Source organism: Ceratotherium simum, chromosome 6 (genome assembly GCF_057802395.1).
Source record: "Ceratotherium simum simum isolate JZ-2026a chromosome 6, ASM5780239v1, whole genome shotgun sequence".
Taxonomy (NCBI): Eukaryota; Metazoa; Chordata; class Mammalia; order Perissodactyla; family Rhinocerotidae; genus Ceratotherium; species Ceratotherium simum.
Window position 1 is genome coordinate 62,578,735 of NC_141905.1, and position 24,614 is coordinate 62,603,348.

A 24,614-nucleotide genomic window follows, 5' to 3' on the forward strand; every position below is an offset into this window, starting at 1 on the left:
ATGTTTTGGTTTCTCTTGGATAAAAACTTGAGTGAAATTGTTGGATCATAGAGTAGATGTGTGTTTAACTTTAAAGGAAACAGTTCTTCAAAATGGCTGTAGCCCCCCAGTCTATCTTTTCCTTCTCTGAGGGGCTAGGCTCTTTAAGTTGAGGATTTGGCAGGAGAAGAGAACCCACATCATCAGGGTCCCTGCTGCCAGAGCACAGTGGCCTGAATTGGACACTTAAAAAGCTGAAACAGGTGTTTGAAACCCTACTCCAGCCTCCCTATTTGATGCCAGCCCCCTGAGAGGCTGGGACTTGGCCAGCAGAATTTAGACCTAATCTAATGGATGCTGAATTAGAGACTTTTTCAGGATGTGGCTACATAATAGTGTATATACTGTGGCTTGGTACATTTAAAGCAGGTAAATGAACATCTTCATGAAGGAGAGGGGCCTTTGGTGGCCCAAGTGCTTCTTGAGCATGGAGTAGTCTGTGTGCCAGATGAAAGCCCCTCCTCACCCTTGCTTCTTACCCCCCACCAATTCCCCTTGAAGCTGTGTGCAGTAGAAGTCAGCACTTCCCTTAGTGACGTTAACATTGCCAAGGGCCTTTAGCCAGGTAGGATTTGGTATCCTGTGTGTCAAATATTATGGGAGATAAATTATGCCCTGGTAAATTCTTTCTCTGTATTTTTAATGCCTCTATCTTACCTAGGCCTTGGGGAACTAATTCTCATGGGCGAAAGGTTAAAGCAAGAAACTGAAGGTTAGGATGTGGGCTCCCAAAGCCAAGTGACTTGATGTACCAAAGCAGTAGTTTCTCTAACCATGCTCGGTGGGTTGAAATTGATAGAAGGGTGATCTGTCTTTACAGGGCTACTTCAACTAAAGATTTCGAAAAAATAGGTTCCTGTTCCAAATCTTTTCTAATATTGGTTAGAAGAGCCCAGGGAGAGAAGAAATAGGCTCTGCGTGCCAGTCTAGCCTTTCCACAAACCCTTGAGGGGAAAGGGCATTTCTGGATTCAGGTCCACCTTTACAGGTGGCCATTCCCTTAAACCTAATCTGTATATCTTCAGTCAGTCTTGGAAGGCAAGGCCTTGTATTGAGCTGCATCTTGTGGATGCCATTCTTGGCATAAACTAGGTTGAGATTCTTAGACTAAGATTCTTTCAATACCTTTTTTTCTTTAATTATATACAGTCACGTGTTGCTTAACAATGCGGAAAAGTTCTGAGAAATGTATCATTAGGCCATTTTGTCCTTGTGCGCACATCATAGAGTGTACTTACACAAACCTAGATGGCATAGCCTACTACTCACCAAGGCTATATGGTACTAATCTTAAGGGACCACCATCATATATGCAGTCTATCGTAGACTGAAATGTCATTATGCCACACATGACTGTAGTAAAATTGACTTTTTTTAGTGTACAGTTCTATGAATTTTAACACATATGTAGATTCCTGTAAGCACTGTGGCAATCAGGATACAGAACAGTTTCATCGCTCCAGAAAACTTCCTCTGTTATCCCTTTGTAGTCACACCCTCTCTCCACCCCTAACTCCTGTCAACCACTAATCTGTTCTCCACCAACACAGTTTTATCAAAAAGGTCATATAAATGGAGTCATACAGTATGTGACCTTTTGAGACCGGCTTCTTTTACTTAGCATGAATCCTTTGAGATTCATCTAAACTATTGCATAGATCATAGTCCGTTTCCATTTTATTGCTGAGTAGTATTCCATTGATGTCTGTACCATAGTTTATCCATTCACTAGTTGAAGGATATTTGGCTTCTCCAGCTTGGGGAAATTATGACTAGAGCTGCTGTAAACATTTGTGTACAGGCTTTTGTGTGAAGAACATTGGTTTTCATTTCTCTAGGATAAACACCCAGGAGAGGGATTTCCAGGTCAAAGGGTAAGTATATGTTAGGCTTTATAAGAAACTGCCAAACTGTTTTCCAGAGTCTCTTTGCCACTTTGCCTTCCCACGAGCAATGAGAATTCTAGTTTATCCACATCCTTTCCAATACTTGGTATTTTCAGTATTTTTATTTAAGCCATTCTAGTGGATAGATAGTGGTATCTCTATGTGGTTCAAATTTGCATTTCCCTAATGGCTAGTGACATCAGACATCTTTTTTGTGTGCTTATTTGCCATCCACGTATCCTTTTTTACTGATGTATCTATTCAAGTCTTTTGCCTTTTTTCTTTTTCTGGTGAGGAAGACTAGCCCTGAGCTAACATCCGTTGCCAATCCTCCTCTTTTTGCTGAGGAAGATTGGCCCTGGGCTAACATCCATGCCCATCTTCCTCTACTTTATATGGGACACCGCCACAGCATGGCTTGACAAGTGGTGCGTCGGTGCGTGCCCGGGATCCGACCTTGCGAACCCCAGGCCGCTGAAGCAGAGCACACAAACTTAACTGCTACACCATTGGGCCAACCCCATCTTTTGCCCATTTTTTAATTGAATTGTTTGTTTTCTTGCTGTTGAGTTTAGGGACTTCTTTATCTATTCTGGATTCAAGTCCTTTATTGGCAATAAAATTATTTACAAATGTTTTCTCTCAGTCTGTAGCTTGTCTTTTCAGTCTCTTACCAGTATCTCTCATAGAGCAGACATTTTTACTTTTGATGAAGTCCAGTGTATCAATTTTTTTCTTTTGTGCATTGAGCTTTTGGTGTCATATCTAAGTACTCTTTGCCTAATCCCTCGTCACAAAGATTTTTCCTATGTTTTCTTCTAAAAGGTGTACAGATTTATGCTTTTCATTTACATGTATGATCTATTTTGAGTTAATTTTTGTGTAACGTGTGAGGTTTACACCAGGCTCTTTTTTTCTACATATGGACGTCCAATTGTTCTAACACTATTTGTTGAAATCAGTGCCTTTTTAGATACCAAATTCTCCCTAGGACTCATTCTTCCTTTAGGAATGAAGGATTTAGGATTCTCTCTTCGGTTCCTCCTCTCTTTTCAGGAGTCACCCTTGTTTCTTTCTGGGTCTTTCTGAATTTGGGTTTGTTTTTAAAGCCATGTAATGGAACACGCACTATTTATAAGTTGATTGAGCATAAAGTATTTCATTATAAAGTGGTCATCCATCACAAGGAGGCATGTGGGCTGTAAAAAACATTAGCTGTGCACTCTGGGCTGGAATGCAACTTTACCAGAATAATGCAGCTTTTGTATTGTGTGCAGTTGGGATAAAATGAGAGACAGAGAGAGAGAGACAGATAGATACTGTTGGAGGAACAGGTGTTGGCTGAACTCGGGTTCTGTCCCATGTTTTCTCAGGTTTTTCCCCAACCATTTCAGGATTGCTCTTCCAGATTCAGCTGTCTTAAAGGTTCTCTGGGTACCTTTCAGAGCAAATAATGTGTGACTTCTCAGAGTACTGCTTCTCCCATAGACTTTATTTGTTCATTCTCCAGCTCAAAGACATGTCTTTAGAGGCAGCAATGGTAAGTGGTTAGAGTACTTGTCCTGGCCCTTATGGGCTACATTTTTGATGCCTTTGTTTTCCCCATCAGTAAAATGGGAAATGTCCCTCATCGTAAATTTCTTGAGCCCATTAGCACAAAGGGTGCTGAGGCAGAATAAGATTCCTCTGTCTTAGTGTCACTAAGAATTTATGATATGCTGCTGTAGAAACTATATCCAGCTATTGGAAAAAGGTGAATAAGTAGGATTCTGTGCACTTAAGGGACAGGGAGAGGTTGCTTACCAGTCCCATAATTGATATTCTTTGGGGATTCTCTGGTTCTTTTTCAAAAGCTTTGGCTGTTGACCCTTCAGTCTTTTCCATCATCTGTAGACTTTGATAATGTCAATTCAGAATTTAGTTCTTTTTTATTTCCTTTTACTTCTCTTCAGGCCCCTAGAGGAGTCCTGACAGGGTGATAATTGGTAATAAACCTATAATTGTCTTTTCTTCTTGCTGCCATTGAACAACGAAATTTTTTACTAGACTACAAGAGGAATTTGGATTGAAAAAGTAGCTCCAAGTGTAATGACTGCATAAAGCTGGGGTGAATTGTTCTCTTTTAAAGTATAGCCACAGAATATTTTAATTTCTCCTGGGCTTTCAAATTGCCTGCTTAAAGTTTGGGCTTGGTCTTGTACAACGCATGCAGAAAACGGCAAGGCAGAGTAAAGGACCATAGCAGCTCTGGTTTGCCTGTGTGTTACAACCTAATTGCTTTCCTTTCAATATGTGCCAATTTCCTCTAGAAGGAAGACAACTAATGTTTAGAGTTGATACGCATCAGACTTGTGCTCTCACTAAGACAGATGGATCAGTCTATCCTCGGGCCTCTGTGATATTTTTGAGGCCAGTCCCTGTGGGCCTCATTTAGCCCTGCTGACCTTGTTAAAGGGGCCTCATTCTTCCTATTGGATTAGGAGGGAACCTGGGCAAACCTGATGCTTAATTTGTATGGTTGTACTAAAATCAATAACTAACAGTCTTTAGTCATTGGTTAGGAGGAGGAAAGGTACAGAAGAAACTTCAATTCTAGGATAGTTGAGTTTTAAATTTTTATTTGCCATCCAAGTCATGTAGTTAGTATATCTAGTAGTAAACCTGTAGCAATAGCATGGTATAATATTTAAGAACATAATGCAGTGTTTAAGAGCATCAACTCAGAGTCCAGAACACACCTGGGTTTAAATTCTACCTCTTCCACTTATTGTGTGACCTTGGACACTTAACCTCTTAGAGCCTTGGTTTCCTTATCTATAAAATAGGGACAGTAATACTATTTCTCAAGGTTATTGGGAGGATAAAATAAATAATCTATGTATAATAATTGTGCTTAATAATCTCTACAGCTGTTGTCGATGTCTGAGGCAAATTAAGGTCGTTGTCCTGGGCAATGGGATGGGATTCTTCTTGTGAGTGTGGTAGACAGCAGCTCCTAGCAGCAAGCTAAACTGGCTATTTAGCAGGAATGCACATTTCTCTTGCAATCAAGATTCATGCATCATATTGGAGAAAGTCATGCAGTATAGTATTTTCCCCTGTGTATGCTGCCTTTAAGTGCCTGTATTATCTTCTGAAAGTGAAGGCTACATCTGACCTCAGGCAGACCAGGGTGGCCCTATTCAATAAGGAGGAGATGGAAAACGTGAAGATTTCAGGAGCAGAGATTTACTGAAAGCAGCCTGCTATTGGCTCTGTATGCTCTCAGGGTTTTCAATCCTGAAAAAAATACATCTTCTTCCTGTCCTGTCCTTAAGGAGAGGTGGACCTGCTGTAGGGACAGAGAGGTGGCCAAAGTCCTGACAAAGTGCTTGAGCCAGAGAGCATATGTAAATGCCAAAAACCATTTTCTTTCCACGCCATCTTGAACATTTTGGGGCCAGATATCTAGGGAGGAGGAGGTTCTTATGTCATCTCTGGCTTAGGTTGGGAGAAATGACTTATGAAAGACAGCTCAGGGGAAACTATAAAATTGTGATTTCTAATCCTTAAGGTTTTCAGACTTTCAGTAAAACCCCAAGATGGCTAAGTTCAGAAATTGCTCATGTTTAATCAGAGAGAGTTAAGATTTGGTTTTTTGAGTCATAAAAACAGGTTGGTTGACCTTTCAGGGATAGATCAGCCTGAAAAATGAATACTTCCCAAAGAGTTTTTAAAGGATCAAGTGTTAGAAATAATTTGCCTTTCTTAGTGTAAGGCGGTTGGTACTGTTATCCAATACTGCTGGCCCTAGGTGGACCCATGGACCCACTTTGTACCTGGATGCAGTAGTGATTAAGCCATCACCATACTTTGTCTCTTAAAGGGTCATGATATCAAAGATGATTTCTCTCCTCCCCGCCTACCACCCCACCAGGCTAAAGGCACCTTGAGAAACTAAGCATTGTTTGAGAAAAGGAAACAGATCTGAGAAACTGTTGGGTGATAGCCGAAAAAAGAGGATCCACTGTCAGGAGTTTAGACTAGGCTTACTTTCCCCCAGGGCTACCTTTGTAACAGACTGTCTGTATTCATGTGCATTTACTTCCAAATTGTTCTTTGCATTTAGAATAAGTTTTAGGGATCTAAAGGAGCCTTAAAGAATTTAGTTAAACTACTACCACCACTACCTTCCCCAGGAAAACCCTCTAGATGAGGAAACTATGGCCCAGAGAAGTGAAGTATTTTGCCCAAGGTCACATAGTGACAGACCAAGACTGGGCCTAGTGCATTTCTTTATTCCGTTTCTCCTGTTGTAGAGGACAGAGTTGCAAAGGCTTGTCTAGGTTTGACCCTTAAGTGCAGACTAGGTAATACATTCTCTGAGAGCGACCCTTTGGAAGTCTTCTCTCAAGTCAGTTCCTGAAATCAAGCCTAAATCCCCACCTGACCATTCAAGGTCTAGAAATAAAGGCATTGCAGGTGTGGCAGGTATTCCAGGGGCTTCTGGCTTCACCAAAGTTTAGTTTTTTCATTCTTTGGACCACTACTCTTTATGTCCCCTACTGACCAAAAAGAGCACAGCTGCTTCCTCTTGAACTTCAACTATCTCAAAAATTCCATTTGCAGAGCGTTCTCAATCTCTTACTTTGACTTTTACAATAAATATTCCTAGGTATAGCTTAGTCAGAAAAGTAAAATATGAGGACCTAACACTTTCTCCTAAAATGGAATGTGCAGGCATAGACAGAAAAGCCAAAAACCAAAAAGCTTTTTATGCTCAAATAATTTTGTCCTGTGTCTCTGGATACAGAAATGTCAAGAGGAATAAATGAACTAGACTTCTGCTTTTATCATGCTCTAATTTATTAGTCTGTTATACATGATCCACCTTGTGAATGCCGATATTCTCTCTCCAGGAACATGAGCCAATATTTGCAGGATGAAGAGGTAGGATGGGAGCAGGCTGGTGACCCTCTAGAAAGCAAGAAGGGGGAAGTAGGCTCTGAGGGCAAAAGAGTCGAGACAGGCATTTCTGAGGCCAAATGGTGTTGAAATAATATACCACAGGCCTTTTTCCTTGTCAGCGTAATCCAATTGAGAATGCCCAACGGCCCCTGATAAGAGTCACTCAGGAGTGAAGAGCTCCGCTACCAGGGAAAGCAGCTTATGTGTGCATTTTGGCTCAGGAATGTGCCAACCCAATGCTGGCCAAATGAGAAAAGGCTGTTGCAGGCTGGAGAACACAAGCCTCCTGGGAGGATGGTGACTGCTCTCCTGTAGGCTAGGAAGAGAGCATTCCCTTTTTAATAAGGGCAGTGCTTGATGCCACATGTTGAGGCCTTTGACATTGATTATTGGAGAGGGTGGCAGCTCTGACATGAAAAGAGAAAACAGTGTGAGGATTCATCCCCTGTTGGACACATCACCTTGTCATCTGAGAAGACAGGAGACTTGGGGGATGTCTGCAGATTCTCAAACTGACATTGGGCCAAACTGAGACTTCTCTGTTTTAATGTCATAATATAGGGAGTTGAGTTCCCTGCTAACTGGTGTTGAGTAGAGTATGAGCAGAACACCACTAAGACATCTCCAAAGGGCTTCACTTTGCTTTATATTGAAGTGGCCTATGAGCTTCTCCAGAAATGGTTTAATAATTCTTGTTGTAATTGTTCTTATTCAGCACTGATTAGCCAGAAGTTGGACCTGCATTTCATTTTAGAAGTGGGTGGCTTAGTCCTAGATGGATCCCAAGTATTCTTTCTCCAATGGGGAGTAGAATTTCCCCTCCTTTTTGTACCCATTCCTTTTTTTTCTTCCCATCTTAGAACATGAACCAGTCTCCTTTAGAGCACCCCTCTACCTGATCTGTACTCTCTGTTTACTGGACTGTTTGTGCCTTGAAGTTGACAGCCTGCCAGGGTGGGAATTTTGGCTGCTTGGGAGGGGTATCAGATATCTCCTTGGTTGTGAAATTACTCAGCCTGCTTACTATGAGCAGCGTCATGGCCCCTTTCCCCTGAAGGACTCAGGCAACTTTTACTCTTCTGAAGAAGATCTAGACAGTTGAATCTTAGTCCCCACACAGGCTGAGCCAGTAGGTGGAACACTAGAAACTTTTCTGTTCTGGCTTCGTAGGAAGTATAGAGTTCAATGGCCAGGAGCACAGATTTTGGAGTCAGGTGAACCTGGATTTGATTCCCATTTCCACCACATGCTAATTGTATGATCTTAGCTGGTGGGTGGATCTACTTATCCTTTCTAAGTCTCGTTTTCATCTTCAAAATGAGGATAATTATGAATAGAGAAGGTATATAAAGTGCTTAGCACACGACATGGTTCAAGGTAATAAATGGTAGCTGCTATTATTGTTATTTTTATCTCTTCTAAAAGGAGGATAAATATTTCAATCATTCGTTAAAAAAAGGAAGCCTATTCCTTTCTCTAATAACTATGTATACCTTGGAGAAAGCTGAAACTCTGAGAAATTAAAAGAGCTATCCAAGTTGCACCGTACATAAATAACAACCACCAGTTATCTTGGTATTTATCCTTAACTTGTATCGTTTTTAAGGTTTAGTAATCAAAGGTAGAAGGCTTCCCTTTGAAGTTTTTGAATTTACTTAAATATTAAGAAATAAACTTATAGTATTAAGAACATTGGACTGGGACTCTAGAGCCAAAAAACTCAAATAAGGGGCCGGCCCAGTGGCGTAGTAGTTAAGTTCGCGGTCTCCGCTTTGGCGGCCCAGGGTTCATGGGTTCTGATCCCTGGCATGGACCTACGCACTGCTCATCCAGCCATGCTGTGGTGGTGTCCAGTATATAAGGTAGAGGAAGATTGGCACAGGTGTTGGCTCAGCGACAGTCTTCCTCCAGCAAAAGAGGAAGATTGGCACCAGATGTTAGCTCAGGGCCAATCTTCCCTCACCAAAAAAAAAAAACTTGAATAATAATATCTTAGTTATATTTATTGCACATTTACTTTATGCATTGTACCACGTTGTACATGTATTAAATGAGATAATGTATGTAAATTGCTGAGCACAGTGCCTGGCACATAGTATATGCTCAATAAATGTTAGCCGTTGTTATTTATTTATTTATTTATTTATTTTTTGCTGAGGAAGATTCACCCTGAGCTAACATCTGTTGCCAATCTTCCTCTTTTTTTGCTTGAGGAAGATTAGCCCTGAGCTAACATCTGTGCCTGTCTTCCTCTATTTTGTATGTGGGTCGCCCCCTCAGCATGGCTGACGAGTGATGTAGGTCTCTGCTTGGGATCTGAACCCATGAACCTTGGGCTGCTGAAGTGGAGCACACTGAACCCAACCACTATGCCATGGGGCTGGCCCCTGCTGTTATTTATTTTTAAATGTAATTTATTTTAATTAACACCCATTTTATAGGTGATAAAATCAGACTTAGAAAAGTTAAGTATCTATCACATAGCCATTAAGTTGCAGAACTGGGATTTGAACCCTACTCTAAAGCCCATGTTTTTACCTAGTGCTGTCAACTTCTAGTCCTGGTTCTAACACTAACTGGCTTTGTGTAGAAATTATTTAACTTCCCTAAATCTTAATTACTGCCTCATTTGTAAATTATTTTTAGGGCCTGTTTTAGCTATAATATCTTAGGATTTGGAGGATTTTCTGAAATGACTAGTTGAAAATTAGGGCTTATTTATGTAGAGCACTATCACTCAAAGTATAATCTGTAAACCGTTTTAGGTTCACAAACTGCTGCTTGGTTGGTACACACTGGGTGTATACAGAAACTGAGAGAGAGCATTTAGAAATTTTTATAACATCTTGACAAAGTAATTTTTTGTATGTTGATTCTAATAATAAAAAAGTGGAGTTTGTATTATATCTTTTTTAAATTTCATTTTCTGGTAATTAGTTTTATTGTAGTTTATAAAACTATGGGTCTGCAATGGATTGACATTAAAAAAACAAACAAACAAACAGGGGCCAGCCTAGTGCTGTAGTGGTTAAGTTTGCGCGCTCTGCTTCTGCACAGGGTTCGCGGGTTCAGCTCCCGGGCACGGACCTACGTGCTGCTTATGAAGCCGTGCTGTGGCAGGTATCCCACATATAAAGTTAGAGGAAGATGGGCACAGTTGTTAGCCCAGGGCCAATCTTCCTCAGCAAAAAGAGGAGGATTGGCAACGGATGTTAGCTTAGGGCTACTCTTCCTCACGTACACACACAAAAAAACCCTGGCCCTTCACCCCGGATAGTTTGAGAAGCACTATTCTAGAGGACTACATCTGAACATCTTACCAGAATTATGAATCAAAATTCTAGTTTTTTTTTTTAATTATGTGTTTACAAAGAGGTACTGCTTAAATTAGAAATGTCCTTACTAGTGGTGCCCTGCTAGGAGCACAACCTCCCCTGCCGTGTCCCCTCCCCACCACCAAAAGCTGCAGGAATTGTTCCTCTTAGTTTCTCTGATGCTCCTAGCAATCAGCAGTGGAACTTAGAGAGCAAAACTCCAATTCTGCCTAGACCAAACTCCTTTGGGCAAGTTACTTTTATATACCATAATTCTCTTTTTTTAGAGGAGTGAGGGAATGAGGGTGATTAGTGAAGATTCCTGGTGGACTCATTAAAAAGTCCTGCCCTTCTAGTTTTCCATCACTAAGTTTCTATAAAGCATTGACTCACAGAATGGAAGTGCTAGAATGAATGTATTTTAGCAATCATAGATTCCAACTACCTAATTTGACAGATGAGCTTGAGTATCATATGCCTGGCTATTGGTAGGAGTAAGACAGATGATCCCTTGTCCATTGACTGGATTGTATGCTGTATGTGCCTCCAGAGAGTTCTCCATGGGACGTTGTCTAAGCCTCTGTATAGTATCACTCCTGCCCCCTCCAAGCCTCTCAATGCCATATTGAACTCTTTTATCTTAAGAAGCAGAAGATTAGCAAATCAAGTCTAGCAATATATCAAAAGAATAATATACCAAGATTAAGTGAGGTTTACCCTGGGAATGCAAGGCTGATTCAATATCTGAAAACCAATTAACCTACCATATTAACATTCTAAAGAAGAAAAGCCACATGATTATATCAATTGATGAAGAAAAGGCACTTGACAAAATAGTCATTCATGATAATGAACATCTACAAAAAATTTATGACTAACATCACACTTTACAGTGAAACACTGAATGCGTTTACCCTAAAATTGGGAATAAGGCAAGATGTCTACTTTCATAGTACTGAAAGTCCTAGCCAGTGCAATGAGACAATAAAAGGAAACAAAAGGCATGTAAATTGGAAAGAAAGAAATAAAACTGTCACTATTTGCAGATAACATAATTGTCTATGTAGAAAACCCCAAGAAATCTACAAAAAAAATCCTAGAACTAATAAGTGAGTTTAGTAAGGTCAAAGGATACAAAGTAAACACACAAATCAATCACATTTCTATATACTAACAATGAAGGTCTGGAAACTGAAATTGAAATACAATGCCATTTACAAACATGCCAAATAAAATTAAATACGTAGGTATAAATCTAACAAAACATATACGGAACTTGTATGCTGAAAACTACAGTACACTGATGAAAGAAATCAAGAAGATCTAAATAAATGGAGAGACATACCATGTGCATGGATTGGTAGGCACAACATAGTAAAGATGTTATTTCTCCCCAAACAGATCTATAGAATCAGTGTAATTCCTATCAAACTCCCAACAAGATTTTTTGTAAATAGAGACAAGTTTATCTTAAAATTGAAATGGAAAGGCAAAGGAACTAGAATACGGAAAACAGTATTGAAAAAAGAAGAATGAAGTTGGAGGAATCACACTACCTGATTTTAAGACTTAGAATATAGCTATAGGAATCAAGATGGTGCAGAACTGTCAGAGATTTAGACCACAGATCAATGGAACAAAATAGGGGCCGGCCGGTGGCTTTGCAGTTAAGTGCGCATGCTCCGCTACTGGTGGCCCGGGTTTGGAACCCCGGGCGCGCACCGAGGCACCGCTTCTCCAGCCATGCTGAGGCCGCATTCCACATACAGCAAAGAAGGATGTGCAACTATGACATACAACTATCTACTGGGGCTTTGGGGGAAAAGAAAGGAGGAGGATTGACAATAGATGTTAGCTCAGAGCCAGTCTTCCTCAGCAAAAAGAGGAGGATTAGCATGGATGTTAGCTCAGGGCTGATCTTCCTCACAAAAAAAAAAGGAACAAAATAGAGAACCTAGAATAGACTCACACAAATAAAGCCAATTGACTTTTGACAAAGATGCAAAGACAACTCAATGGAGAAAGGATCGTTTTCTTCAGTAAATGGTGTTGGAACAATTAGACATCCATATGCGAAAAAAAATCCTCAATCTAAACCTTACATGTTATACAAAAAATTAACTCAAAATAGATCATATGTGTAAATGAAAAGCATAAATCTGTATACCTTTTAGGAGAAAACAGGAAAAATCTTTGTGACTTGGGATTAGGCAAGGAGTACTTAGATATGACACCAAAAACACAATGCACAAAAGAAAAAAATTGATACTCTGGACTTCATCCAAAGTAAAAATGTCTTTTTTCTAAAAAAAGATATACAGGGCCGGCCCGGTGGCTTAGCGGTTAAGTGCGTGCGCTCCACTGCTGGCGGCCCGGGTTCGGATCCCGGGTGCGCACCGACACACCACTTCTCCGGCCATGCTGAGGCCGCGTCCCACATACAGCAACTAGAAGAATGTGCAGCTATGACATACAACTATCTACTGGGGCTTTGGGGGGGAAATAAATAAATAAATAAAATCTTTAAAAAAAAAATAAATAAATAAATAAAATAAAATAAAAAATAAAAAATGATATACAGATGGCCAACATGCACATGAAAAGATGTTCAACATCACTAATTACTAGGGAAATGCAAATTAAAACTACAATGAGATATCACCTTACACCTGTCAGAATGGCCATAATTACCAAGACAAAAAATAACAAATGTTGGAGAGGATGTAGAGAAAAGGGAACCCTCATACACTGCTGGTGGGAATGCAAACTGGTGCAGCCACTGTGGAAAATAGTATGTGGAAAATAGGATTTCTCAAAAAATTAAAAATAGAAATACCATACGACCCAGCTGTCCCACTACTGGGTATTTATCCAAAGAACGTGAAATCAACAATTCAAAGAGACTTATGCACCCCTATGTTCATTGGAGCATTATTCACAATAGCCAAGATGTGGCAGCAGCCCAAGTGCCCATCAACTGATGAATGGATAAAGAAGATGTGGTACATATATATAATGGAATACTACGCAGCTATAAAAAAAGATAAAATCATCCTATTTGCAACAACATGGATGGACCTTGAGGGTATTCTGTTAAGCGAAATAAGCCAGAGAAAGACCAACACCATATGATTTCACTCATATGTGGAAAATAAACAAACATGTGGATAAAGAGAACAGATTAGTTGTTACCAGAAGGGAAGGCGAAAGGGATAAAGGGGCACATATATATGGTGATGGATAAAAATTAGACTATTGGTGCTATTCGCTATAAACTATTGGTAGTGATCACTATAATGGTGATCATTATAAACCAATATGACCTCAATAAAATAATTGAAAAATAAAAAATAAAATGCAACTAAAATAAAAAAGTAAAAATGTCTGCTCTATGAGAGATACTAGGAAAGGATTGAAAAGACAAGCTACAGACTGGGAGAAAACATTTGTAAATAATTTTATTGCCAATAAAGGACTTGAGTCCAGAATAGATAAAGAAGTCCCTAAACTCAACAGTAAGAAAACAACAATTCAATTAAAAAATAGGCAAAAGACTTGAACAGATATGTCACTAAAAAAGGATACATGGATGGCAAATAAGCACACAAAAAAGATGTCTGATGTCACTAGCCATTAGGGAAACACAAATTTGAACCACATAGAGATACCACTACCTATCTACTAGAATGGCTTAAATAAAAATACTGAAAATACCATGTGTTGGGAAGGATGTGGATAAACCAGAATTCTCATTGCTTGTGGGAAGGCAAAGTGGCAAAGAGATTCTGGAAAACAGTTGGCAGTTTCTTATAAAGCCTAACATACACTTACCCTTTGACCCAGAAATCCCTCTCCTGGGTGTTTATCCTAGAGAAATGAAAACCAATGGTCTTCACACGAAAGCCTGTACACAAATATTTATAGCAGCTCTAGTCATAATTTCCCCAAGCTGGAGAAGCCAAATATCCTTCAACTAGTGAATGGATAAACTATGGTACAGACGTGCAATGGAATACTACTCAGCAATAAAAAGGGAGCAAACTATTGATCTATGTAATAGTTTAGACAGATCTCAAAGGCTTCATGCTAAGTAAAAGAAGCCAGTCTCAAAAGGTCACATACTGTATGACTCCATTTATATGACCTTTTTGATAAAACTATGTTGGTGGAGAACAGATTAGTGGTTGACAGGGGTTAGGGATGGAGAGGGTGTGACTACAAAGCGATAACAGAGGGAGTTTTCTGGAGCGATGAAACTGTTCTGTATCCTGATTGCCACAGTGATTACAGGGATCTACATGTGTGTTAAAATTTTTATAGGACTCTATACCAGAAAAGAGTCAGTTTTACTAAATTAAAAAATTTAACAAAAGAGGCAGAATGCACATGGCCTTGGTAGTGTCAAACCATGGCTGTAAAATTGCCCTAGTCTTTCACCGTGAAGGAAGACATGAAGCAAGTATAGTTATTGCAACTGGATAAAGCTCAGAAAATCTGTCCCCTGTCCTGCCTCTCGATTAAATATTTTTTTCCATCTAGTCTTTTATATTTCAAATATACCAAACATGACCATTTTTTATTATTTATTTATTTTGTGAGGAAGATCAGCCCTGAGTTAACATCCATGCTAATCCTCCTCTTTTTGCTGAGGAAGACTGGCTCTGAGCCAACATCTATTGGCAATCCTCCTCCTTTTTTTTTTCCCCCAAAGCCCCAGTAGATAGTTGTATGTCATAGCTGCACATCCTTCTAGTTGCCGTATGTGGGACGTGGCCTCAGCGTGGCCGGAGAAGCGGTGTGTCGGTGTGCGCCCGGGATCCGAACCCGGCCGCCAGTAGCGGAGCGCGCGCACTTAACCGCTAAGCCATGGGGCCAGCCCTAAACATGACCATTTTTTAAATGACAGACCAAAATGTGTATGATACAGTTGTGTTGCTAAAGCAGCAAGACTAGATGACTTTAAATTTTTTAATATGCTTTTAAAAATTATTTTATATATTTCAGTTTTTCCAAATATTTCTGTTCCTTACTTCTCAACCCTCTACCACCTTGTACACGCAAAGGTGTTTCTCTAGATTTTTTCTGCAAATTGTACATCTCTAGGTGGGGGTATGAGGGATGAGAAGCAGGTTTTATACAGCTGATGTAATCGCTGTACAGACAAGCTTGGAAAATGCTACCCAATCTGCCAATTAATTAAAGCATTAATCTGAGGAGCAGCCGGGCCCAGGGAATGTTTACCCAGAGAAGGAGGTGGTAGGAATTGAGTGGGAAGCTTCCTGTATTTGCATGAAAATGAAAGTGCTTAGGAAACGCAGCTTCCTTTTGTGTCCAAAGGTGCGCAGCCTTGATCATGTCCCTAAATCTTTCTGGCCTATTTAAGAAGTCTTTTAGGAAGCTGGTCTCTGAAAGATGGAAGCACAGCAGACTCTAGAAAAACAAATTAAACCTTGGGCAGAGTCGGGTAGGAAGCAAGTCCAGTGTAGTGTAGCTTCTTAGACCTGGAATGAAACCTTCTATATTCAGGAGTATGTGCTAGTAATTAGGTAGAAATATCTAATGGTTTTACAAGTTTTGGCACCATCTATAAGAATGGGTTCAAATCCCAGCTCTGCTTCTTATTAGCTGTGTGATTGGGGGCCAGTCATGTATCTTATCTGAGCCTTATTTTTCTCATCTGTAAAATAAAGATTATAAATTGCCCCTTCATCTCAGGGCAGTTAGCCCTCTGCTTGCTCTCTGCGGAATGGAGGCTGGAAAATGCTTAGGACCTTCCAAGATGGCAGACTACCTCCTTGAGTAGGGACTGCGCAGTCTTTTGTTCCTTTTAGGCTTATTTTTCAGCAAAGGACTATAATCCTCAAGTTTTCCCCTCACCTTCCTGGGATGTGCTACATTCTTTAGCTCTAAGAGAAGTGACCTTGACCATAACAGCAAAAGACAAAGACAGCAGCACCTCATCCTAGGATCTCTTTGGCCATGTTGGCTGTACTCAAGATGAGGTTTACCTGTTATCACTAGGGAGGGTGGTGAAATGGACATGGAAAATTGACCCAGCAATATTTGATGATATTAAAGAATTACTGTTAATTTTTTTTAATTGTGGTAAAATATAACATAAAATTTACCATCTTAACCATTTTATAGTTAATTTTTTAAACATAATAGTGTGGTTTTTAAAGCTTAATCTTTTTAGAGCTACATACTAAAAATTTTACAGATAAAATGATATAGTGTCTGGGATTTGATTCAAGGTAATCCAGAGGGAAGAAGATGGACCCAGCTACTAAGAACTCTAGCCCCGTGGCATAGATAGGAAGGGCCTTTTTCTAGGGTTTAGCTTTTTGTTAGATGGCATCTCTTCATTCTTGTTTCTTTTCTTGCAGAACTCGCAGAAATTGAGCCCAATGTATTCCTTCGTCCATTTCTGGAGGTGATTCGCTCTGAAGATACCACTGGCCCTATCACTGGACTGGCACTCACCTCTGTCAACAAGTTCCTGTCCTATGCGCTCATAGGTGAGAGCTCAGGCTTTGTTGGATGACCACAGCACTTCATTTACTCCCTCTCCTGGTGTGGTCAGGCTTTAGGCAGTGAGCTGGTGATACTGAAAAGTTTTTCTCCCCAGCATCTGTTTCCTTGTAGAAGAGAAATAGGATTGTTATTGGTTACTCATCATGCTAATTGACTCAGGTTGTGCAGAATGGAGAGGGAGAGGAGGTGTCCTTGGGACTCTGGTTTTTTGTTGCTTTGGAGGGAGTTAAGGGTATGGTGCCCTTGGAAGTTTGGTTTGGTTTGGTTTATTTTTAGTTATTTTTCAAATATAAAGCATGCTTATTTTAAGAAGATAAACAATAAAGAGTTGCCTAAAAGAAAAGTTAATGGTCTCGCCTCTATCTTTCTGAATGCTTCTCCTCCTCCTTTAAGTAAATAATGTTAACAGCATGGTTTGAGTCTTTCTATACCTTTCTCTACGTGTATATAAATATATACAAAGCACCACTTTTTTAAAAAAGAAATAAAAATAGGATTATGTGCTACATATTTTCATTTTTCACTTAGTAATATTAACTTAGAAAGATGTATATGATATAATTATCCGATTTATTTTTCCCCTAATTTTAGAGATATAATTGACTTATAATATTGTATTAGTTTAAGGTGTACAACATAGTGATTTGATATATGTATGTTGTGAAATGATTACCACAATAAGTTTAGTTAACATTCATCACCTCACATAGTCACAAATTTGTTTTTCTTATAAGAACTTTTAAGATCTACTCTCATAGCAACTTTCAGATATACAATACAGTATTGTTAAATATAGGTCATGCTGCACATTACATCCCCAGAACTAATTAATCTTATAAGTGGAAGTTTGTGTATTCTTTTTTTATTGTGGTAAAAAACATAAAATTTGCCTTTTTAGTCATTTTTAAGTATATAATTCAGTGGCATTAATTACATTCACAAAGTTATGCAACCATCACCACTATCTATTTCCCAAACTTTTTCATCACATCAAAAAGAAACTCTAACCATTAAGCAATAATATACCATTTCCCCCTCCCCTCAGCCCCTGGTATGATTTTTTTGTCTTTGTAGTAACCATATAATTTCCATAGTATAGATATAACACAATTCATTCAGTCATTCTCTTATTGATTAATATTTAGGCTGTTTCCTATTTTGAGCCTTTATAAATAATACTCAAATAAGCATCCTTGTTCATATGTCCTTATTTATTAAGTTTCCTTTTGTATGATAGATTCCTGTACTTGGAATTTCTAGGTTAAAGGCTATGTGCACATTACATTTTCATAGGTACTACCAACTTGCTTTCCCAAAAGATTACAGCATTTGCACTTCAACAGTAATGTTTGAGAGTTTCCATTTCCCCACCCTGTCACTGGCACTGAATATTATCAGTATTCTTTATTTGTGCTAATTTGGTGGATGAATACTGATATTTTGTTGTTTTTATTTCCTTGAGGTTGAACATTTGAATTTCTTCTCCTTTGCCTATTTTATGGAGTTTTTTGTTTGTTTCTCTTATCAATTTGTAGGAGTTGTTTGTATAATGGAAATATTAACCCATCATCTATCATAGTATTACAAATATTTTCTCTGAATCTAGCCCTAATATTTTATCCAGTCTATTATTTATCTCTGAATTTGTTTATGGTGTCTTTTTTGGATTCCTTTTTAGTTGGTCTTGTCACTCAGGATCCTGAATTCCTTTTCCCCTATTGCCAGCCCATGTACAAGGGTGAGGAACATAGAAAACAGGCAGCTGTCTTTGTTTCTAAGTAGGGACACAAGAAAAGTTGCTAGCCAGAAAGGAAAATGGCCTTCGGTTCAGGGCAAGAAAACCCTTTCTAGAAAGTTGGATTTGCCTAGCTGAAGCATTCAGGATCCTGAGCAGGAGTCTTGGGTGCCAGCTAGGTTCTGAATAGGTGCATCAGCCTCTCCAGGTACCCTAGTCCTAGCGTCATAGTTTTTCTAAGCAAAATTCAGGCCCAGCTGCTTCCAGCCATGCCCTGAGCACCACCTGCAGGTCATCTCTCTTCACAGCCTCCAGCAGCTGCCCCCTGTGCCTTTTCCCTCTGCTCTCTTGCCAGTGTTACTCTCTCCCCTTCCTGGGCTTGGCAGACAAGCTGGTCATTGGAGACTTCAGACCAGCTGGTCATTGCAGTTTCCTGTGGTGGGAAAAGAGAATGCTGGAGGTGGTGATTGCAGTGGGCATGAGAAAAGAAGCAGGAAGGAGTGTATGAAAGCCAGAAAGCAAAGGAGATGAGACTGGCAAATTTCCCTGTAGTGTGCTCCAGAGTGGCCAGGAAAGGAAGACATTCTAAGGAAGGGGTCCTGGGAAAGACAAAGTCTGCTAAGTGAGCCCAAGCTAAACAATATTTTGTTTAGGCTGCCCTTCTAGAAGAAATTACCCCCCATCTCTCAAGCCTGTGACCCAAGGCTTCTAGGATTATTTTAGGTCCTACTCCAAGGACCAGCCTTTTGTTTGGCCCCACACAGCTGCCAGACCAGGATTTGTGCCACTGATTGCCTGGCTTGCTGGCAGGCCCTGCCTGTGGTTCTGAAGACCTGTCACTCTTACCTGCCTTTTTAGAAAATTAACTTTGGCTACTTCATTCAAGCTCAGAGGATAAGAGCTACAAAAAGATCAGTAGAGCTTAAACTAACAAGGGAGATTACTGAAAGAGAGGAAGAAATGGACCTCTGGGAGCCTTGTGACGTGGGAGCAAGGCTGCCATTCACTGAGCTCTGAAACACTACACAACACTGAGAAGGACTTGGATTTCCTGTGCAAAGAAAGGTCCTGCTATGGACCCTGGAGAGCTGAATAGGGACCATCAGGCAGGGCTATGAAAGAGGACTCAGGCAAGGGCTTTGAGAGTATAGGATTTTCTGTGTTGATTGGGAGAAACACGGAGAGTCATGATAGAAGGAGCTGCGTCACCCCATGTACTATATATCATCATGAAATTGGCTTCCTTCTGCGTGACTTCTAAAATAGCCACTCCTGGTGCTGAGCAGAAGCATGCTGTAAATAGGACAAAGAGAGTCTTTGACTAGGTGTCAGAGACTAAGCAGGACAGAAGAGAAAGAAGAAAACAAATGAAAACCACTCACAATTAATGAAAGTCTTCTGGCTCATTGTTGCAAGAGAAATATTCTGATTTCTTAGCCATCCCATGAGCTTTAGGCTCAGGAACTCCATTAATTTCAGGTACCAGGAAAGAGAAAATGGTAAGAATTTTTTCTAATTCCCACCACTTAAAACTAGGTGCTCCTACATTACACTGTGCTACCTCTGGAGCAACTTTGTCACTCGCAAAGCTTTGTCACGTCACTGCCTTTTTTTCCTACGTATGTTCCCCTTTCAAGGACAATGCAGGCAGTTCTGCAGAACCTTTGCAGGCCTTGATGAAGGCCTCTTTGGCTACTCCTTGTGGATATTTAACACATGAATGGGAGCAGAGTTTCCCCCTTGGCAGCATTTGTGTTAGCTTCCAGCATGGTTCTGGTTGTCTGAGCTACCTTTTCCCCTCTTCTTATTCACAGCTGAATTCTCCCTCCTTCAGTTAGCCAGCCTCCAGTCCTGTTTAGTTAAGCTTGGTAACAGGATTCTTGCTCTGTGTCATATTGTTTTAAATAAGAATGAAACCAAAGCAGGAAGAGGTCTCTGATTTGCTGTAATGTGGCACCCAGAGATGAGTATTGGCAGCAGTGACTTTCTTCCACCTACTCCTCTACCTCAGTTGCATCTGAACACAAAATTCCAGAAGCAACCAGAGAGAGATGTGTGTTAAAAGAGAACACCCGAGGGGCTGGCCCGGTGGCGCAAGCAGTTAAGCGCGCGCGCTCCGCTGCAGCGGCCTGGGGTTCGCCGGTTCGGAGCCCGGGCACACACTGATGCACTGCTTGTCAAGCCATGCTGTGGTGGCCTCCCATATAAAGTGGAGGAAGATGGGCATGGATGTTAGCCCAGGGCCAGTCTTCCTCAGCAAAAAAAAAAAAAGAAAACAAAAAAAGGAGGCCTTGGCACAGGGCTGATCTCACAAAAAAAAAAAAAAGAACACGAAAAGAGAAAGGCAGCAACCTTGGCATTCCAAGCTCTGGCCCTATTCGGCCCTTGCTTGGGCCAAAATCATATTTTCAGGCCCTTCCTCTATGAAATGAATAGCTTTACACCAGTGATTCCCAAAGTGTGGTCCCCTGACTAGCATTGTTAACTTCATTTGGAATCTTGTTAGAAATGCAGATTCTCAGGCCCCGCTCTAGACCTACTAAATCAAAAATTTGGGGAGTGAGCCCAGCAATTTGTATTTTTAACAAGCCCGCCAAGTGATTCTGATGTATGTTTAAGTTTGAGAACCACTGTTTTACACAGTGAAGTTCGTGTTAAGGAGCTCATTAAACCTGGTTATGGGCAAAGATTCTCAGGTAGCTCAAGGAGCAACTGGTTAGGGAATAGAGAGGAGAAAACCAAAGTCTCTTAAAGCGGTCCCTAGACAGGATGTCTTGTCTTTTCTCTCCACATCATTTAGTCTTTCCTTTTTCACTGGAGCAGATCCCACTCATGAGGGCACAGCAGAGGGCATGGAAAACATGGCAGATGCTGTCACACACGCCCGTTTTGTGGGCACGGATCCTGCCAGCGATGAGGTTGTCCTGATGAAAATCCTTCAGGTAAATGGAGGGGAAGAGCAATTAGGCTAATGGCCAGGAGCTGGTGCCGCCAGCTCTACTTACCCGTACCCGGGTCTGTCGGCAGCATGAAGCTGTGTTTTGACTCCACTGGGGCTTAGGGAGCTACTTTGTTTCCAAACTAGCAGCTCAGGTACCCAAAGTAAAAGCTTTTTCTAAGGAAAATAATTAAAAGCTTTAATGAATTGATATCAAATATCGGAAGTCCTTAATACATTTGTACCTCTGGCAGACTGTATCTGTGCCATCATCTATTGGGCTTGTGGGCTAGGGCTGGAATGAGTGCTGAACTATGTCAGGGTCACGCAGAGTAAAGACAGTTCCCAAGACAAGCTCCTGGGAGATCCCCCTACCAACTGAAACGAGGTCAACATTCTGGCTAACCTCTCCTTCTCACCCGAGTGCTTCCGTAGGAGACTAGAGGAACAGGAGGCAGCTTCTCTCCCCTCAGGTACCCTCTTCACCCAGCCTGCCTTGTTTATTACAGTATCTCCTCTTTCTTCGTGCTAGGTGCTGCGGACTCTGTTGCTGACCCCAGTGGGTGCCCACCTAACCAATGAATCTGTGTGTGAGATTATGCAGTCTTGTTTCCGGATCTGCTTTGAAATGAGGCTCAGTGGTAGGTACTTAAATATTGGGCCCTTCACCATTCCTGGGAACGGTGTCTGTAAGTATGTGTACAGGATGCTGTCCCTGAACCCCAGAAGGATGGAAAACTCAGGACTACTCTATCACCTACCTTGAGGAGCCATAGGGTTCTAGAAGTCTCTGTACTTAGTTGTTTGTTGTACAGCTAGAATAGAGACCTTAGCTCATTGTGCCAGGGCAGGAATTGGGATAGATCCCAGACTGACTCAGCCCAGGCACTAAATCTCCCTTCCTTGGGGTTTCTGGGATTGACACCAGCCTGCAACCCCTGAGAACACATCTTTGCGCCCCTTTTTCTCCTGACTCAGTAGTGCCACCTAGTGGGTCAGTGAAGTCATGGCTGCCGGGTTGAGCTCGAGCTGGTTTTAATAAGTTTGGCATAATCCTTAGTAAACAAGGTTTGGAGGGGAGTCTGTTCTGAGAAGCCTCCTGATAATAGCACAGCAAGTAATGACACCTGTGTTATTTGTTTTTGCCTGGGCAGAGTTATTGAGAAAATCCGCAGAGCACACTCTCGTAGACATGGTGCAGCTGCTCTTCACAAGGTAAACCTGCTGCTGTTTGCTTCAGCCTGGCTGCCCAAGCCTCCTGAGCCTGCCTGCTTCCACACAGCCACTTCAGGGACCTGGCCAACCCCACAGCCACATCAGAGGCCACTGGGATTATGGATGGGGGGAGTTCTCTGGGCCCAGGGTTGCCGAGCAAGGGAGAAGGAGGAGGGAGCTGGCTTGGCCTCAGGGGGAGACAGAGGGTTATTTGATCTAGGCTGACAGACCTCGTTCTGCTTGCCAAACTTGTGTCTGTTTCTGTACAGGTAGCAGCTGGGAAAGGGAACCCAGAGAGGAAGCGAAACTCAAGGGACCCTGGATAGGTTGCTGAGCTCCCAGAGCTCAGCTAAATTTCTGTGAAGAAGGACCAAGGCTAGGGTGACTAACAGTCCTGGTTTGCCCAGACTGTCCCAATTTTGGCACTGAAAGTCTCGGGCAAACCAAGACTGTTGGTAACCATCATCAAGGCCCTCAACTTAGGGCCTAGGAGGCCTTTCTATACTATGCCTAACTGTCTGTTTCCTACACCTCCTTTCAATAGACTAATTTTGAGAAGAGCTGAGGTAAAGGCTTTAAAGCCTCCTCTAGGGGATATTGATAATGGGGGAGGTTATACATGTCTGGGGGCAGGGGTTATATGGGGAATCAATGTACCTTCTGCTCAGTTTTGCTGTGAACCTAAAATTTCTCTAAAAAATAGTCTATTAAAGAAAAAAAGCTCCCCTTGGGATTTCTTTTTGCTTTCAGATCTGTAAATAATAATCCTTATTATCTACAAACTAGACCTGCCCCTGGACCCTGCTGCAAAGACTTTCTTACTCCTCAGGCTCAAATTTACTAGTTTCAAAATTTCAACCTGCCTTTTACTTCTCACCCTGTCCCCAGTCTCCTGGGGTTTTGATAGACTGCACTCTCCCCATCTCGTGGCTTTCAGCAATACTTGCCAAGTGAACACAAGTAGGAAGGAGTCGTTTAAGGATGAAGAGCCCTCACAATCCGGTAGCTCTTAGTCACCTTGTCCTGATGACTACCTTCTTTTTTAGAAAGTGTCTATGTCATGCATCCCCCAGTTCCTGTGGCTCTTTGATGAAGCCCTGAATATGGTGAAATTAGCCTGCTTCTCTTCCTAGCTTTTCCTGAGAGACAGGGTATGCTCTGGCCCAGAGCATCTTTGGGCTGTGGCTGGTGTGGAGGGGGAGGTTTGTTATTATCCCTAATGACATCCATGGGTCTCTCTATTCTATAGGTTACCTCAGTTTAAAGAAGAACCCAAGAACTATGTGGGGACCAACATGAAGAAGGTATGACTTGCTGTCCCTCATCCAAACCTTAATCTCCCAACTTCAGTGCTATGGGGATTTTCCTGGATACCCTTGCTTAGCAAATACGTGCCTTTGCCTAAACAGGTCTGCTTGGTATCTAGATATGGCTATCACTCTTTTAGTGAGAAATTTATTCTTTCCCAGATACCTCTCCTTCCCCATCCTTTCCTTTCCAGCCTATCTTTGTTGACCACACATAAGCTGGTGACCCAGTCCTTCACAGAAACTGGGTGAGGCCCAATAGGCTAGGCTAAATATGTATGTTGACAGAAGTCAAAGTCCTGCCATGTCCTCAGGGCCCAGCTTTGTCAGCAGGTAGGAAGCCTAGAGAAGCTATGCCCCAAATCCCACCCTAGTGCTGGATTAGGCTGGGCTCGCTTGGGCTAGTCTCTGTTGACAAGACAAATCAAGCCTGACTCCAGATCAGAAGGTTCTCAAACTGCTAGGAGAAGAGTGGTGGTCAGAAGAACGGCCTCTTTCTATCTTGAACTGAAGCCCCGGACTTCACAGCCCTCTGATGAGGATTCTGCTTGCAGCCCTAAGAGGTTCTGCCCATGGAGATGACCCTTGGCTGTTTGGTGCATGCACCTGACCTTCTCCTCTCCCCTGCCATCCATCCCCATTCCTGCTTTGTGCCCTGTTGGCGTGTGTCTAAGTTTATTTCACTCTGTTTAAATCGTT

General features: G+C 41.4%; 1 protein-coding gene across 9 annotated transcripts in view; it reads left to right on the forward strand.

Annotated features, from left to right (window-relative positions):
* Nucleotides 1-24,614, forward strand: part of GBF1 (golgi brefeldin A resistant guanine nucleotide exchange factor 1) — a 118,559-nt gene that overhangs the window by 71,361 nt on the left and 22,584 nt on the right. For all 9 annotated transcript variants that reach the window (XM_087432506.1, XM_087432505.1, XM_014785684.2 and 6 more), the window contains 5 exons: nucleotides 16,573-16,704; nucleotides 21,279-21,397; nucleotides 21,926-22,034; nucleotides 22,548-22,608; nucleotides 23,858-23,912. In XM_087432506.1, the coding sequence (XP_087288632.1) occupies nucleotides 16,573-16,704; nucleotides 21,279-21,397; nucleotides 21,926-22,034; nucleotides 22,548-22,608; nucleotides 23,858-23,912 (476 nt within the window). The remainder of the gene's footprint in view (nucleotides 1-16,572; nucleotides 16,705-21,278; nucleotides 21,398-21,925; nucleotides 22,035-22,547; nucleotides 22,609-23,857; nucleotides 23,913-24,614) is intronic.